At 37.6% G+C, this 17,583-nt stretch overlaps 1 protein-coding gene across 4 annotated transcripts in view; it reads right to left on the bottom strand.

The window, feature by feature from the left end:
* Nucleotides 1-17,583, bottom strand: part of LOC122790092 (DENN domain-containing protein 1B-like) — a 1,285,568-nt gene that overhangs the window by 57,497 nt on the left and 1,210,488 nt on the right. For all 4 annotated transcript variants that reach the window (XM_044057656.1, XM_044057657.1, XM_044057658.1 and 1 more), the window contains one exon: nt 6,089-6,195. In XM_044057656.1, coding sequence (XP_043913591.1) covers nt 6,089-6,195 — 107 coding nt within the window. The remainder of the gene's footprint in view (nt 1-6,088; nt 6,196-17,583) is intronic.

Genomic DNA, 17,583 nt, shown 5'->3' with positions numbered 1-17,583 from the left:
AATCCCTTCGGTACCTCCTGCATTTCTCTAGATTTCTTGAGAAACGCACTATCTAGTTGAATGGCTCTGTACCTAGTGCAAAGTTTCTCATATTCGAAAATCTGTTCCCTCAGCGTCAACGCTGGCTTGTGGAGCTGTCCGCTAGGTCCCCCTGTATTTGCGTCACCACGGACGTCAATCTCCAGAGCTTCCAACCAGGAGGCTAAGTCCCGCCGTTTGTTGAGCAAATTTGAACAAACATTACAGTTGCTATCTTGTGTTTGTGGTCCCTCTTTTGATCTCGCACTGCTTAGGGCACCACTATACGTTTTATTTGCACTCGTTCTCTGCCCTGGTGTTATATCCTCAGGCGAGTGCAAAGTATACAGTTCAGCTTGAGAGTCTGTAATACTGTCAGTGGGTGTATTGTTACTCACACGCTTTTCTTCCCTGTAAGCTTGGACCAGCTTACCCATCATTATATTGAGATCTCTCAAAATCACCTCCATAACCCGGTCTCACCTCGTCAAGGGCATTTATAAGCCTAGCCAGAATGTGTTTGGCTTTCACCACCCATTTTAAAATGAATTTTGCTATGCCCTTTTTCGAGGTTAGTATACTGTGCCTCTGTCTAACAGTGACACAGAAGTGATACCCGGGGTAAACCTACGATCTCCCATCCACTCATCAAGATTCCTCTTGAAGAGAGTCAATGAGGGACTCTGCCTAACCTGGACTAGGATTTTATTCCAGAGTGAAGGGAGCCTCTGGGTTATGAATCTGTCCCTCCAGCATGTCCTATTTATTTCAGTGCTGAGGTTCAAGTCTCTCGAGCGCGTAGCTCGATAGGATTTGGATTTTATGAGGTGCAGCATGTCCATTAATTCCGGGTTGGACATGGCTTTATACGTCAGGCACAGATCGCCTCTGAACAGGCGGTATGCCACTGAGTAGAGTTGGAGTTTCTTTAACCGGGCAGCATATGGCATCTGTTTGAGCCCTTTGATCCTCTTGGTGAGGTACTTTTGGGGTCTTTCCAGTTGCTGCAGGTGTCTGGTAAGGTACATCCCAAAAGGGGCATTGTACTCAATTATGGGCCTGATGAGGGATGAGTAAAGAGGCACGATGACCTCCCCTGATCTAGATGTGAATCCCTTCATGATTAGGTGGGCTATATAAAATGTTTTTCTAACCACTTTGGCCACGTGGTTGTCAAATGAGAGACTGCTATCAACTTGGGTCCCCAGGTCCCTAATTACTTCTTCTGTACTTAATGGATTACCACCTATGTGGTAATTTGTGGGCACTTTGTTTTGCCAAAGGGGATGACTATACACTTTTTGGCATTTAGCTTGAGGCCATGGCTCTGGCACCAGTTGTCTGTTTCTATGAGGCCCTTTTGGAGGATGCTTGTGTCGGCTGGAGAGTCGATTATGGTGCCCAGTTTGCAGTCATCTGCGAACTTGGTCAGCCACAGTCCTTCCGTGTTGGCCTGTACCTCTGAGAAATATATACCGAACAAGAGAGGTCCCAGGACTGAGCCTTGTGGGACACCACTTGTAACTGGTTTGGAGTCTGACATGGCTCCAGCAATTCTAACCATGTGGGTTCTGTCCTTGAGCCAGTTTGCAATCCATCTAGTGACATAGGGGTTTATATTTAAGCTGGTGAGCTTATCTATAATGCCCAAGTGGGGTATTGTATCGAAGGCTTTTGCGAGGTCCAGGTAGGCTGTGTGGACCACCTTCCCCTCGTCAATGGCCTTGGTGACTGTTTCAAAGAAATCAACCATGTTTAAGAGGCAGGATCTGCCCTTAACAAAGCCGAACTGGGTAGGATCCAGTGTTTGTAGGTCCCCAATATCTTTATTTATGCGGTCCATGATGATCCTTTCCATAGCTTTGCAGACCAAGCTAGTCAGGCTTATGGGGCGATAGTTTCCAGGATCTGTTGAGGCACCACCTTTATGGAGAGGGACCACTGTTGCTGTACGCCACTCTTTGGGTACATATCCTGTAGTAAGGCTGAGATTGAACAGTAGTTTTATGTTTGGGTTTAGCTCTTCTTGGAGTTCATGTAGGATGCAGCCCGGGACACCGTCTGGTCCCATTTGCTGTGTTTTTTGCTTTGGAGAGGGCGGCTCTTGCCTGATGGGGGCAGCAATCTGCTGGGATAGATATTTGCCCCTTTTGGTGGGGTGGGGAGTTTGCACTGAACCTGTCAGCTAGGATGTTGGCAATGTCTGTGGGTTCGGTGTATTTTTTGTCATTTTGGACTAATTCTGAGCATATCTGGGAATTACCACCCAGGTTCCTAACATAACTAAAGAAAGCCTTGTGATTATCCTTAGTGTCCTGTGCAATTTTTCTCTCGAAGCTGGCCTTAGACAATTTTATGTGTGCCCGTAGTTTTTTGCTAATACTGATCAGTGATGCCTTCCCTTTTTGGGATTTTGCTCTATCATTTAGTAGCTTCCTCCTTCTATTGTATAGTTTGTTTATGGCTGGGGTCCACCAGACAGGACGTCTGCCTTTGGAGGATTGGGTCTTGGTTTTATTTGGGATCGCATGGATGTAAAAAGGTTTTATCCGTATAAATAAATTTAGAAAAGTTACAGTGATTACACATAAAGGTGCCCATTCAGTTAGAGTTACAGTAAGTTGCCTTAGTTTGTTCCTTGTAACATAATTTGTTTTTTAATGTTGTGTTTCTCTTATAAATTAAAATCAGACCTACTTCAAAGGCATCTTTTAACTCAGATACTTGGGGCAACATCAGCCAATGTTTCTTGATAATATTCTTAATCTTAGCAGAGTTGCAGTTATATGTTAAAATACAGTTACAGTTATTTGTATAATTATTTTTACTTTTGTTTTTGTTATTAGTATTGTCACTTCAATGTTCTGAAAACGTAAGTATCAAAGTAGTTCCTCTGTTATCTAAAGTCTCCATCTTACCATTTTTCAAGATGTCCGCCTGGTAACCTCTTTTACCATTTCATCTAGTTGCATTTTCATGTTGTCTTCTTGTGTGTTTAACCTGAGCAGCCGAGACAACTGATTTCTAACTATATTACCAAACATAAATGGAGGGTACATACTATCCTGAGATGGATATGTACATCTCTTAACATCCTTTTTGTATGATGTTGTTTCTAGTAGTCCCTTAATATTCTTCCTTAGTGTAATATTTAAAAAGTCAATTTGTCTGGAATGTACCTATTACTTGAATCTTAAAAATGAGGTGGTTGCATGCATGCATGTAGCGGATTGTCCCAAATCAGGAACAGGCCATCTACAAATCATTTGTAAAATATCAAATTGCTGTAAAAATCATTTTTAGACTCAGAAAACATAAAATGCCTGGACGGCGCAGTGGTGTAGTGGTAGCGTTTTCACCTGAGAGCAAGAGGTTCTCCGGTTCAGTTCTCGGCTGGGGTGCCTTCTGTGCGGAGTCTTGATGTCTCCCCTGCATTCGTGTGGGTTTTGTCCAGGTACTCCAGTTTCCTCCTACATTATAAAGACATGCATCTGGAGTGTTTCTCCCCAGGCCTCTGAGATCAGGAGAAAAGTGGATAGTAATGCCTTATGTAAGCATATACGTAATACAGGTGACACACATACGTTTAAATTTATGATTTTACTTCTGATAGCTGAAAACCTAAGAGAGGTGATCTTAAAAATTTAACTGAAAGAGAGGAAAGTAAGTGGATTTTATGCTTTACAGCACAGTATCCACCAGGATTAAATTATACTTTTAGTATGAAACCAATGCTAAGAGACTTGCATAACAAAATTAAATGACTGTCTCTAAGTTTTTAGAGTTGTCTTTTAATTGTTTTAATTATATAATTATTGCATTAATTGTGTATGTACATATATTTGCTCTCATTTCTTAACTGGTTTTGCCTGATGAAGCAGTATCTGCAAAAGTTTTTAACTTGCAGTAAAGTTTACATTCACTCGTGGCTCCGGATTACTTGGTTGTTGCTGTTTGTACTTGTGTAGTATTTCCGGACTTATAACCCTCTCTATTTTGCTTGTAGCTTGTAGCACTAACTCTGACATTTCAGCTTTGGCATGTTAAGTATTATGCTAGCATGCAGGCCATGGCTACCCAGTACTGAAGCTGTCATGACTGCTATAGCTACCCAAACACTGACGTTACCATGGCTTGTTTGGATATTTGTATAGTTGGGTACATTTCACTTGAGAATGCCTGAAAACTACTGCTAGCATGGCTATCTGAGCAATAAGGCTGCTAGCTAAACATTGGTCTGTTATGGCTGCAGTAGGCATTGCTAGGTGGCAACTGGAGTTGTCATTCTAACAGGAAAAGTGAAATATGTTGGCAAGAAATTCCTCATAGCATCTAGTTGACGCAAACTACTCTAAACAAAATGTGTTACCTTATTTCACTTTCATACAGCTGGGGACACTGCTGTCTCATCTTGCAGCTGAATGGCTTCCTTTAACAGCTTAGGCCACACTGGTCACCTTGCAGCTGAATGGCGTCCTTTAACAGCTTAGGCCCTACTGGCAATTAGTACCGCTGTATTTAAGCTAATGTATGTGGACTGCTGCCTGTCACTTGTCACAAAGCTAGAAATAGCCTCAAAGCACTATCCACTGAGATGTTCTGAACAAGTGACACTATCATTAAAAAGTCCACCATTTAGCCTAATTACTAGGGAAACGTCTTTAGCTGAAGCTGCGATATCAATAAAGTTAGCACTGCAGCTGTGACTTCAGTAAAGTTAGCACTGCAGGTGTGAAATCAGTGAAGCTGGCACTGCAGCTTTGAGATCAGTTAAGTTGGCACTGCAGTTTTGATATCTGTAAAGCTAGCACTGCAACTGTGAGATCAGTAAAGCTATCACTGCATGTGTGACATCAGTAAAGCTAGCACTACATCAGTGACATCAGTAAAGTTAGCACTAGCAGTAAAGTGAGCACTGCAGTTGTGAGATCAGTAAAGCTAGCACTGCAGCTGTGACATCAGTAAAGCTAGCACTGCAGCTGTGACATCACTTTAGTTAGCACTAGCTGTGACATCAGTAAAGTTAACACTGCAGCTGTGACATCAGTAAAGTTAGTACTGCAGTTGTAAGATCAGTGAAGTTAGCAGCACAGCTGTGACATCAGTAAAGTTAGCATTGCAGGTGTGAGGTGTGAGATCAGTAACGTTGGCACTTCAACTGTGAGATCAGTAAAATTGGCATTACAGTTGTGATATTTGTAAAGCTAGCACTGCAGCTGTGAGATCAGTAAAGTTACCACTGTGCATGTGGGATCTGTAAAGCTAGCACTGCAGGTATTATATCTGTAAAGTTAGCACTGCAGCTATGACAGACGTAACGCTAGCACTGCAGGCGTGATATCTGTAAAGTTGGCACTGCATGTGTGAGATCTGTAAAGCTAGCACTGCAGGTGTAATATCAGTAAAGTTAGCACTGTAGTTGTATTTGTAAGGTTTGCACTGCAGGTGTGAGATCAGTAAAGTTAGCACTGCAGGTATGATATCTGTAAAGTTAGCCCTGCATGTGTGATATCTGTAAAGTTAGCACTGCAGGTGTGTGATCAACAAAGCTAGTGCTGCAAGTGTGAGATCAGTAAAGTTAGCACTGTAGGTCTGATATCTGTAAAATTAGCACTGCAGCTGTGAGACCAGTAAAGTTAGCACTACAGGTGTGATATCTGTAAAGTTAGCACTACAGGTGTGATATCAGTAAAGTTAGCACTGCAGGTGTGGTTTCTTTATCAGTAAAGGTAGTATATTTATCAAAGGTAATTGAACTTTAAGCACTAGGCTATGAAGAATTTCTCTCCCTTTCCTGCTTCAGAATCATACATCCTATTAAACCTTTCATAGTTGTTTTCTTTCAAACTTTTTGCATCACCAGCAAGTCATACTATATAACTGATTACTGCATGCTCACTCCACATTTTGTCTTCCATGAACACTCTTGTACTCTCTTATATGAATTTTGTGCCAGGACATAAAACCGCACAGTCCCTGCCACTCTATCCTGACTTAGTCTCTGTATTTTGGGATAAAATGTCATCACTGTAATGTAACACAGTACTGCTGCCTGTTGTCCGATCCTTACCTGCATTCCTGCACACATTCCAATGTGCCCTGAGAGCTCATGTCTGCCTCAGTGGAGGAGAGATCTTCAGCCTTGGTGTATCGCTTTGTTGGCCTTCTGGGACGAGACTGAAAAAGAAATTTCCTAATCAGTCAGGTTCATAACAGTAAAAACACTTCTTAGTAGAAGTAAAATAACACTAATGAAACCTTATTCCTCTTAAAGACTGTTCAGTCACTGAAGCATATTCTGATTAACTGGTATAGTATAAACAGAAAGTTACTTGTGTCCTATAGCCTGTCAAATGCCACTTGGATTGCTTACTCAGTTCATGTTTGGTTGAAATACTATTTCATAGAAACAGTCATTCACATTTTATAAACAATTATAAAACAGTAAATATAGTTACTTAGCACTATCTGAATAGTTACTGTGGCACCCTACTTATGGTCACCTTTAAGAGTCCTGATGGACTGTAAAATATCACTGCTACATACTAAATGTGGTTATGAGATGAGCTGCCATGCTGTGTAGATGTTCTCGTCCATGCACTTACACTGTAATCATTGTTGATTGCATTGTGTACAGAGTTAATTTCTCATTTTTTTAAATTTCTCAAAGTCTTTTGGGTTTCTATTATCATGACGGGAATAGACTCCATTCCTAAGTCAAAGTACGATTAAAGTTCACAAAATTAGTTTTGCTTCGATCTTTGATGTTAACCAAAAGTGCTCTTCACAGCACCCGCAATGTGCCCAGTAATGACTCAGCAATTCCTACAGACTTACATGTAATGGTGCCATAACTAAATATATGTGTACATTCTTTTTATGAGACCCGTTGCTCCGACTACAGTTGGAACTGTCTGGGTATCCTTCCACATCGCCCTTGTTTCTGCCTGCAGATCCTGGTATTTTATGACTTTGTGTCTCTCTGTATGTAAGACACCGTAGTCACTGGGTGTAGTAATTTCAATGATCAATGCTATTTTTGTCTGCTTTTCATAGACCACTATATCTGTTTTTCTCACATCTATTTTTTAAAGTGTGGGTAATGAGTGATCCCATGTGATATAAACTTCATTTTCTATAATGCTTTGTGGCTCATGTTTGCAGTGTTTTTCAGCTACTTCAGTATTGTAATGTTTACACAATCCGCAGTGCAGCAGTCACATCATTATACCTTTCAGTATACAGCCCTTTGCCGTTAGTATATCGCACCGAGCAACAAGATGTGCAGCTGTTTTACAGAGCCTGCGTCTGTCTGTTTCTCCCACGTGTTCAATGGACTTTGTAAACCAATGTGTAAATAGTCCGCTATCCTGGGCCGGCGATATTAACCTTCCATCTCTTGTTTTAAATTCACCCTCCTTCATTCCTGCATTCGATCCTGATCAACATGAGGTTGTTCCAGGAGTTTTCTGTACTTGCAACTATATTTATGCATTTTCCACATTTCTTGTTTTCTCATCTGATCATTCACATTATATTCTTTCTTTTGTTTTTGGGACATTCAGTTGCTGCCTAATTTTTATCTACTTCTGGTTTGGTCTCCATTCAGCCATGACACCTATGTAAACAAGGAGGTCATTTTAGACTTGTTCTCTTCACATTTTAAAACTTTTATTATGTTTGGATCTGATGAAGTCAGCAGATATGCATGCAGTCCTACGATTGCAGATCCATGCATATAATCAAGTTTGAGGAGGCCCATACATTCTTCAGAACAAGCAATATATACTCTTGGTATAAACTGATGTTTGCATATTATTTGGTAAGCATGAAGTATTTTTTTTGTTTTCCTGTCCAGCTAATCCGATACCTTTTGGGGCCAGTCAATCACCTCAGAACTGTTAGAACAGGAAGGGGAAATTGGTTTATAGCTTGGACTTTGCTTCTAGATATTAAGGATGTTCTCAGTATTAATTTTGTCTTCTAAAATATTCCTTGCTGAACTTTGTTGGCATTTGTTCCTGTTTTACTGTTGATCCTTCAGCAGTTCCCAAATATCTGTACACTCCATCCTGTTCAAGTCCTTTATATTACATTCCTGTCCTGGACTGAGATTTTCTTTGTGCTGCAGTTTGAAACACCAGAAAACAAGCGAAAAGACACTATAAGAGCCGACAACTTAAAATAACAAAACGTATTTAATAAAAGTTAGCGCTTTCAATGAAGATAGTACTCCGCCTTCTTCAGACAAACAAGAGTAATTGATCCCAAAAACATTTATAAATGTTTAGTAACAATCCAATGACCAATCAAATAAAAGTGCATTTAAGCTACCTTTTTCCTTTTTCCATGGCAACCTTAAAGAAATGTGTTAATTAAATGACACAATAAAAAACTAACAATCCGACTAAAACTTATGACAATACATTCCCACTAAGACAACTGATGAACATACAGACCAGCAAAAATAATTTATATAAATCACTACCAAATTGTTTAAATTAATCAGATATTTCAAAAGGGAAATAGTAAAGGATGTTATAGTTCAAATAAAATAATAAAATTCATTGAATAATACATCATAAGAAATTAATTCCCAAATTAACATATAAGGCTTCAGCATATCAAATATACTACAGTAATAAACAATTGTTACTATGATGTTACTTATAAACATAAATATGAATCAAATCTAATAGATGATTATTAACTATTTGTACAGAGGCACCTCAAAACACATTTGATTATTAAACTAGAATTGATGTTAATGAACATAAATGAACATAAATATGATAAATACTTGTCATCTTTGTAAAGAAAGCCACCTCAACACACATTTAATAGATAAACTGTCGTTAATACCCAGAAAAATGTGTGCCCTGGTTCTTATCTGCCATATAAGTTCATCTATCTCCAATTGTAACTGCCAAGCTCCACCCCGGATGTCAACTTCCCTGTATTGTAGAATTACAAATTTGAACTCATGTCCATCATGCTCAACACAATGCTAAGCCAAAGCATTGTTGACATCTTTTTTAGTAATAGCATATTGATGCTCATAAATTCTTTGTTTTAATCTACGCTCAGTTTTTCCGATATAAAAGGCATTACAGAGGTTACACAATGCGGCATATGTGACGCTCTTAGTCTCACAATTATAATGACTGGTAACCTTATATATTTTGTTATTAATAGAAAATTGGTTACCCACCTTAATATGCTTGCATTGAGCACAAAAGCCACATTTAAACATACCAGGGACTCTGTTGATACTTGGCTTCTTTTTCTTTTCTAACATCCATTTTAAATTTTGACCTCTCCTATAAGTAATTTTTGGATCTTTCTAAACAATAATAACTTTTTTGGTGGGTTGCGTGGTTCTAATGTGGCCCACAATGACGTAAATGAAGGTGTGGGTAATGTTTTATCACGTAAGATTGATGAATTTGACTCCGAGCTGTATAAATGTAGAAAATTACAGCTTGAAGTCTCTTACTTGGAAGAATGCATATGCAACAAGATCATTCCAAAGGGTTTACGCCAATGGCGATTTCCTGCTGGCTTGACTGGCAACTCGCCCTTTTACAGTGAATTTGTTGCACTTTTTGATAGACAAGGGCATGAATTTTTACAAGCACTTATCAACTACTATACTAAAGACATTACTACTTTAAAGTCTGAGTTGGAGGCGCTCGAGCATGGGATCAAATCTGACAAAGATTTTTTAAGATATAAATATGAATATTGCAGAATATTCACTAGTATAGAGGCTACCATGAATAAGCTTCTTGTCACTAAAAAGAAGAAAATATCTAGGGATATCAATGATTATGCAAATAATCAAGCATACCCTATGCCTCCAGCTAGTGTTCAAACAAATGTTAATGATAATTTTGACAACCAACAAGGGAATGACTTTGTTGAAAATTCTAACTCTGTTCATACCAATGGTGATTCTATTAATGAACAAAGGCAACCTTTAAGGAGGAGTCCAAGGTTTATTAATAACAATAGTAACAATAATAATGGAAACAACGGAGGCCATAATGGCCCTTATAACGATGGACAAAACAATTCGGCTGATAATATGCAAGGTGCAGACGTTCAGAATCAACAGGTTTTTTGGCCTGTTATGAACGGCCAGAGGAACAAGCGTCAGTCCACCTTTCAGCAGAATACTTCAAGGAACAGGAGATGAACACGCAGAAGATAGTCTTTAATCAAGACTTTGGTATCAAACCCCGTCTATACAAAAGTAATGACGGTGAATTTGTCATATACAATTACACAGCCTTAGACATTCAACCAGATATGGTGGATTTTTTATCAAAGGATTTAACTTTTGTCCCTGGAAGAAGTATGGATATTGTTAAAACAATTATTGATTTAAAAATTTTTGTCCGGAAGCTTAATCTTAATTTGTTAATGGGGAATAATTCCAGTACAGTTAAAACCTTACGGGTTTCTAGTTTATTTAATCCACCTCTCCATCCTGGTTTGAACACTCTTGAAAAGATGTGCGAAGTTGATTTATGGGCTATTAAGAATCAAGTAATATACAAGCACCATAAGTCTAAATGTAACATTTCAACTTTAGAGCATGATTTTGTTAATTTGCTGAAGGATTGTAACATTAGGGTAATGAAGCCAGATAAGGGGGATGGCTTGGTATTCATGGACCATTGTGTCTATGTTGATTATATGTCCAAGCATCTCAATACATCTTCTTACATCCAGGTCACTTTGAATGAAGTTAATGTGGCACATAAGAAAATTAAAGGAAGGTTAGATGATCTATTTTTAGAAGGTTCAATTGATACTGATATGTATCAGTATTTGTCTATGATTGTCCCTAGAACACCTGCTTTGTTTGGTTCTCCCAAATTACATAAAGCAATAACTGCCCCTCCTTTCAGACCCATAGTTGACGGGAGAGGGTCAATTACTTATGCATGCGCTAAATTTATTGATAGTGTGTTAAAACCATTTATAGAAAGTGAGCAGCAGATATGCAAGGATTCGTGGAGTTTTTTGGACAACTTAAATAAATTGGAATACTCAGCTGAAGTACTTTTCTTGACAATAGATGTGAAAGATTTGTACACAGTAATACCCCAGGAAACAGGAATGAATTGGGTTAGAGAATTCATGTATTCAAAAAAGGCTAGTGATAATACTATTTATCTAGTTGAGGCATTATTAGAAATCGTGTTAACCAACAACTTCATGGTGTTTGAGGGACAATTTTACCTACAAAATTCAGGGGTTGCAATGGGCTCTCCTTGTGGGGGTTGCTTTGCCAATGCTGTCATGGCATATTGGGAAACCAACAAGTTGTTCATGGATGAGTTGTTTCAAAGGCATGTCACCTGGTACACAAGGTACCAGGATGACATTTTTTGTATTTGGAAAGGGGATAAGTCGCTTATTCCTGCATTTATTGCTAAGATTACACAGTTCACTGAATTTCTGGAATTTACCTATAATGTAGGGGAAACTGAAATAAACTATCTTGACATCCTTTTGATTAATGATAGGATGAATGGTTGATTCAAGAGTTTAATTTACAGAAAACCCACGTATTCTAATACCTTTTTACATTTCACAAGTAATCACCCGTATCATCAGAAAAAAGCAGTGGTAAAAGGACAAATTGTGAGGGCAGCCCGAATGATCACAGACGCATGTGACTATGATTCGGAATGTGATCGGTTAAAAAGAATGTTTATTCATAGAGGGTACCCTAATAGTTTGATTACCAGTATTATCAGGGAGGTCACTTCTAAACATATTGGAGGTCATTTTACCCCTTTATTAGGTAATTTTACTCATCGGGTTAATGAAGTTCCAGAGGACTGTGGACTGGGAGGAGACGATTCAAGTCCAATCAGAAATGTTAGTAATAAAGGGTATTATACTAGTTTTTTATGTACATACTCCTTCGATTACCAGTTAATTAAGGAGGTTTTGAATAAGAATTGGGATACTATCAGAAATGATGATACTTTGTCTAAAATATTGGGAAGGGATCCAAAAATTACTTATAGGAGAGGTCAAAATTTAAAATGGATGTTAGAAAAGAAAAAGAAGTCAAGTATCAACAGAGTCCCTGGTATGTATAAATGTGGCTTTTGTGCTCAATGCAAGCATATTAAGGTGGGTAACCAATCTTCTATTAATAACAAAATATATAAGGTTACCAGTCATTATAATTGTGAGACTAAGAGCGTCACATTTGCCGCATTGTGTAACCTCTGTAACGCCTTCTATATCGGAAAAACTGAGCGTAGATTAAAACAAAGAATTTCTGAGCATCAATATGCTATTACTAAAAAAGATGTCAACAATGCTTTGGCTAAGCATTGTGTTGAGCATGATGGACATGAGTTCAAATTTGTAATTCTACAATACAGGGAAGTTGACATCCGGGGTGGAGCTTGGCAGTTACAATTGGAGATAGATGAACTTATGTGGCAGATAAGAACCAGGGCACACATTTTTCCGGGTATTAACGACAGTTTATCTATTAAATGTGTGTTGAGGTGGCTTTCTTTACAAAGATGACAAGTATTTATCATATTTATGTTCATTTATGTTCATTAACATCAATTCTAGTTTAATAATCAAATGTGTTTCGAGGTGCCTCTGTACAAATAGTTAATAATCATCTATTAGATTTGATTCATATTTATGTTTATAAGTAACATCATAGTAACAATTTTTTATTACTGTAATATATTTGATATGCTGAAGCCTTGTATGTTAATTTGGGAATTCATTTCTTATGATGTATTATTCAATGAATTTTATTATTTTATTTGAACTATAACATCCTTTACTATTTCCCTTTTGAAATATCTGAATAATTTAAACAATTTGGTAGTGATTTATATAAATTATTTTTACTGGTCTGTATGTTCATCAGTTGTCTTAGTGGGAATGTATTGTCATACGTTTTAGTCGGATTGTTAGTTTTTTATTGTGTTATTTCTTTAACACATTTCTTTAAGGTTGCCATGGAAAAAGGAAAAAGGTAGCTTAAATGCACTTTTATTTGATTGGTCATTGGATTGTTACTAAACATTTATAAATGATTTTGGGATCAATTACTCTTGTTTGTCTGAAGAAGGCGGAGTACTATCTTCGCTGAAAGCGCTAACTTTTATTAAATATGTTTTGTTATTTTAAGTTGTCGGCTCTTATAGTGTCTTTTTGCTTGTTTTCTGGTGTTTCGTTTTGTGGTTTACCTAGTTTGTGCTGCAGTTTTCCTGCTTTAAATGTTACTTCTGCACATTTATTACGACCAAATGACATTCTTTTATCATCCGAGAAAGCTTTTACCACTTCCAGTTTTGCTTTCAGCTCTCCATCTCATAAACTTTACAGTTTTAAATCATCCACAAAAAGAAGATGAGAAGTCTTTACAGTTTGCTGCTGTCTGGGAGTCAAATTGTAACAATGACCTAATCTGTTAAGTAGACAGCTTAATGAGTTAAAGGCAAGACAAAAGAGCAGCGGTGAAAGAGTCACCCTGGAATATCCCTCTTTGGATTTTTATCCCTGAGATAATAATTTGTCCTTTATCATGGCTTAGCTGCACAGTGGTTTATCACTGTTTCATGCTTACTGTAATGTAATCGATCAATGTAGGATGTATCTTATATATGGCTAAGCACTCCCTTATCCGTGAATGTGGGATGCTGTCAAATGCGTTTTTTTGTCATGCTGTGACATTACCAGAGTTGGACTTTCTACACTAAATCCTTCACTTTGCAGGTAATCCATAACTTAAGTTTCTATTTGTTTAACTTCTATATTACAATTTTTTTCTACTTTCCCCTTTGTTTCTTATTTTTTTCTATTGTAAAATTTTCCATATCAGGATAACTTTGCCTGTACTTCTCTTCCAATATCTTTGGTGCTGTTTTTTTTGTATTGATTACTTTAGCTTTCACCTTTGCATAAATATCTCACCATATTAAATCTCTTTTTCTTTCCCATGTCCATATTTCTTCTTCAGATGTCATCCGCTCCGCCTGTTTCACACTTTTTAATTTCTCTAAGTCTTTTGGGTTTCTAATACCATGACGGGAATGGACTCCATTCCTAAATCAAACTACGATTAAAGTTCATGAAATTAATATTGAGTCAGTCTTTAATGTTAGCCAGTAGTGCTCTTCGCAGCACCCACAATGTGCCTGGTAATGACTACTTTTGCAATTTGTAAGGAGTTACATGTATTGGTAACATATCTAAGTACAACTGTAAATTCTTTTTTTATAAGACCCATTGCTCCTACCACTACTGGAACTGTCTGGGTATTGTTCTTCCACACTGCTCTCATTTCTGCCTGCAAATCCTGATATTTTATGACTTTGTGTCTCCAGTGATCAATGCTACTTTTGTCTTCTTTTCATGGACCAATATATCTGGTTTTCTAGCATCTATCTTTTGAACTGTTGGTAATGGATGATCCCATGTGATGTAGCCTTCATCATTTTCTATGATGCTTTGTGGCTCATGTTTCCAATGTTTTTCAGCCACTTCAATACTATAATGTTTGTACAGACCACAGTGCAACAGTCTTGCCACATTATTATGCCTTTCAGTATACAGTCCTTCTACCATTAGTATGCAACAACCAGAAACGAGGTGTGCAACTGTTTCCAATTCTGTTTTACAACACCTACATTTGTCTGTTTCTCCCACATGTTCAATGGACTTTGTAAACCAGCGTGTACGTAGCCCACTATCTTGGCCGCCAATATTAACCATTTCATCTCTTGATTTAAATTTGCCTCTCCTTAACCATTCCCACGTTCATTCCTGATCAACATGAGGTTCTTCCAGAAGTTTACTATATTTGCAACTTTTTCCACATTTCCTGCCTTCTCATCTGATCCTTCACCTTATATTCTTTCTTATGTTTTTTGGCACATTCAGTTGCTGCCTGATTTTTATCTACTTCTGGTTTGATTTCCATTCCTGCTTGATGCCGATATGTTTCTGCTAGACTGAGGAGGGAAGTCATCTTAGATTTATTCTCTTCATGTTTCAAAACTTTCACTATGTTTGGGTCTTGTGAGGTCAGCAGATATGTGTGGAGTCCCATGACTGCAGATCTATACATGTAATCAATTTCAAGGAGGCCCATCCATGCTTCAGAACAGGGACTATATAGTGTTGGTATAGACTGATTTTTATAAATAATTTGGTGAGCATGACGCATCCTTCTTGTTTTCTGTCTAATCTATCCAACACGTTTTGGGGCCAGTCAATCACTCCAAAACTGTAAGTTAGGACAGGAAGAGCACACTGGTTTGTAGTTTGGATTTTATTCTTAGATGTCAACACTGTTTTCAGGATTAATTAAAGTCTTCTAAAGTATTTCTTACCATGTTTTATTCACATTTGTTCATGTTTTATTGTTGATCCTTCATCAATTCCCAAATATTTATGCACTCCCTTTTGCTCAAGTTCTTTTATATCACATTTTTGTCCCAAACTGATGTTTTCCTGGTGCTGCAGTTTTCCTGCTTTAAAGGTTGCTTTTGCACATTTATCAAGACCAAATGAGATTCTAATATCATATGAAAAAGTTTTGACAACTTGCAGTTGTTCTTTCAGTTCCTCATCTGATGAGCTATAAAGTTTTAAATCATTGACAAAGAGAAGATGAGAGGTCTTTACACTTTGTTTTCTAGGAGTCAGATTGTAGCCATGGCCTAAGCTGTTAAGTAAACAGATTAATGGATTAATGGCAAGGCAGAATAGCATCAGTGACAGACAGTCACCCTGGAATATCCCCCTTCGAATTTTTATCCCTGGAATAATAATTTGTCCTTTATCATGGCTTAATTGCAAAGTGGTCCGCCACTGTTTTGTTTCATGGTCACTCTACTGTAGTTAATCAGTGTAGGGTGTATCTTATATATTTTTAAGCACTCTTTTATCCATGAATGTGGGATACTATCAAATGCTTTTTTTTATTGCAGTCCATGCCATACTTAGATTCTTCCCCTTTTTACATTTCTCCACTATGACTTTAACAACAAATGAGCCTTTGTTCTATATGACTTTATTTTATTGCCTTTTGTTCTTTTGCCATAATTGAGTTTTCTTCTAAATTACTATAAACTCTGTCGGCATCAGTTCCAGTGTATAATTTATACATCGTCAGAAGGCATATTATTAGTCTATAATTTTTAGGGTAGCTTGCAGGTTCGCTCTTAAGTAGGAGCATTCTTTTTCATGTTGTTAGCCAGGTTGGTGTCTGTTCGGAGTGCGCATATAAACAGTTCTTATTCATGACTAAATCATTGTGCAAAGATAACACTTTTAAGCAGAAGTTAGTTAGTTACTGCATCTGGGACTGGGGTTTTCCAGTTAAAGGATTTTCTTGACTTTGTTTCAATCTCTCTAGCTGTTACTTCATCCCATTTCATATCCTGTACCTTTAAACTTCTTATTCTTTCTTTTACTTCTTCTATCCATTTAGCATCTTTGTTATGTTCCACAGGATCTTCATAGATACTTTTCCAAAATGCATCTACTTCCTCTTTTTTTTGGTGGTCTTTCAATTCCTTTTACATTGTTTTCCAATTCTCTGTAAGACTTTTTTGGGTCATCAATAAATTGTTTATTTTGTACTTTTCCTTAATATTTATCTGCATATCTTCTAAGTTTTTCCGCCTGTGCTGAAATGTTTAGTTTATCTGCCATAGTGCATGACAGATCCTGAACTGTTTTAATACTGCACATTGCTTTTATACGTCTATCTTTCTTAGTATTTTTGTTTTATTTTTGTTTATCTGTTCCCTCTTCTTTATTCTTCTAACACTGACATTCTTGTCTTAATTGCTTTATAGTTTTCTCTGTTCGATACTTCCATGATGGTATTCGATTCTCCCCTTCCTTTCCCTCACTACCCCGTGTTCCTGTGGTAGAACTTTATCAGTTATTAATTTAGCAGCACAGTAATATATCCTGTTTACTTATGTTATATCGCATGGATCTCTGTGGACAGTCCTAATTACTGTGTTCATTTGTTTTATCAAACTTCTGACTTTTTGTTTTTTATTGACCTTCTGCAGTCTATTGCTTTCATTCATCTTAATATGTCTATCTCTAGTAAATCAAGCAACTCTTTTCTTAGCTTGTTTTCTTCTAAACTGAGGGCACATTTTTTGTTTTTGGTTTCCTGCGGGCATTCTGTAGAAAGTTCTATTGAATCTTCCTGAGGCACATTCTCTTCAGTTTCATCCTGTGCCACCTGTTGCTCTGTCATATGGGAACTCACTGGCCTATCACTCCTCAACATTGACTGTGTCAGAGTTTCCAGTTTCCTGTTCCTTCCCTTGCTGTCCAGCTTCAAGTGAACATTTATACTGGCTTCCTGTGGAAGGCTCCAAAATATCTTGATATGGCACCTGACCAATTGCTTCCTGTTCCACTGGTTTTCTCTTAATTTGGAGTTCCATTGCTCTATCCTGTTTTGGTGCTTCTGCATTAGATTTTCTACACTGAATCCTTCACTTTGCAGGTACTCCATAACCTCAGTTTCTT

The sequence above is a fragment of the Protopterus annectens genome, chromosome 15.part0 (genome assembly GCF_019279795.1).
Source record: "Protopterus annectens isolate FY-2018-M chromosome 15.part0, PAN1.0, whole genome shotgun sequence".
In the NCBI taxonomy this organism is placed as follows: domain Eukaryota; kingdom Metazoa; phylum Chordata; order Ceratodontiformes; family Protopteridae; genus Protopterus; species Protopterus annectens.
This window is presented reverse-complemented; position numbering and strand designations above follow the sequence as displayed.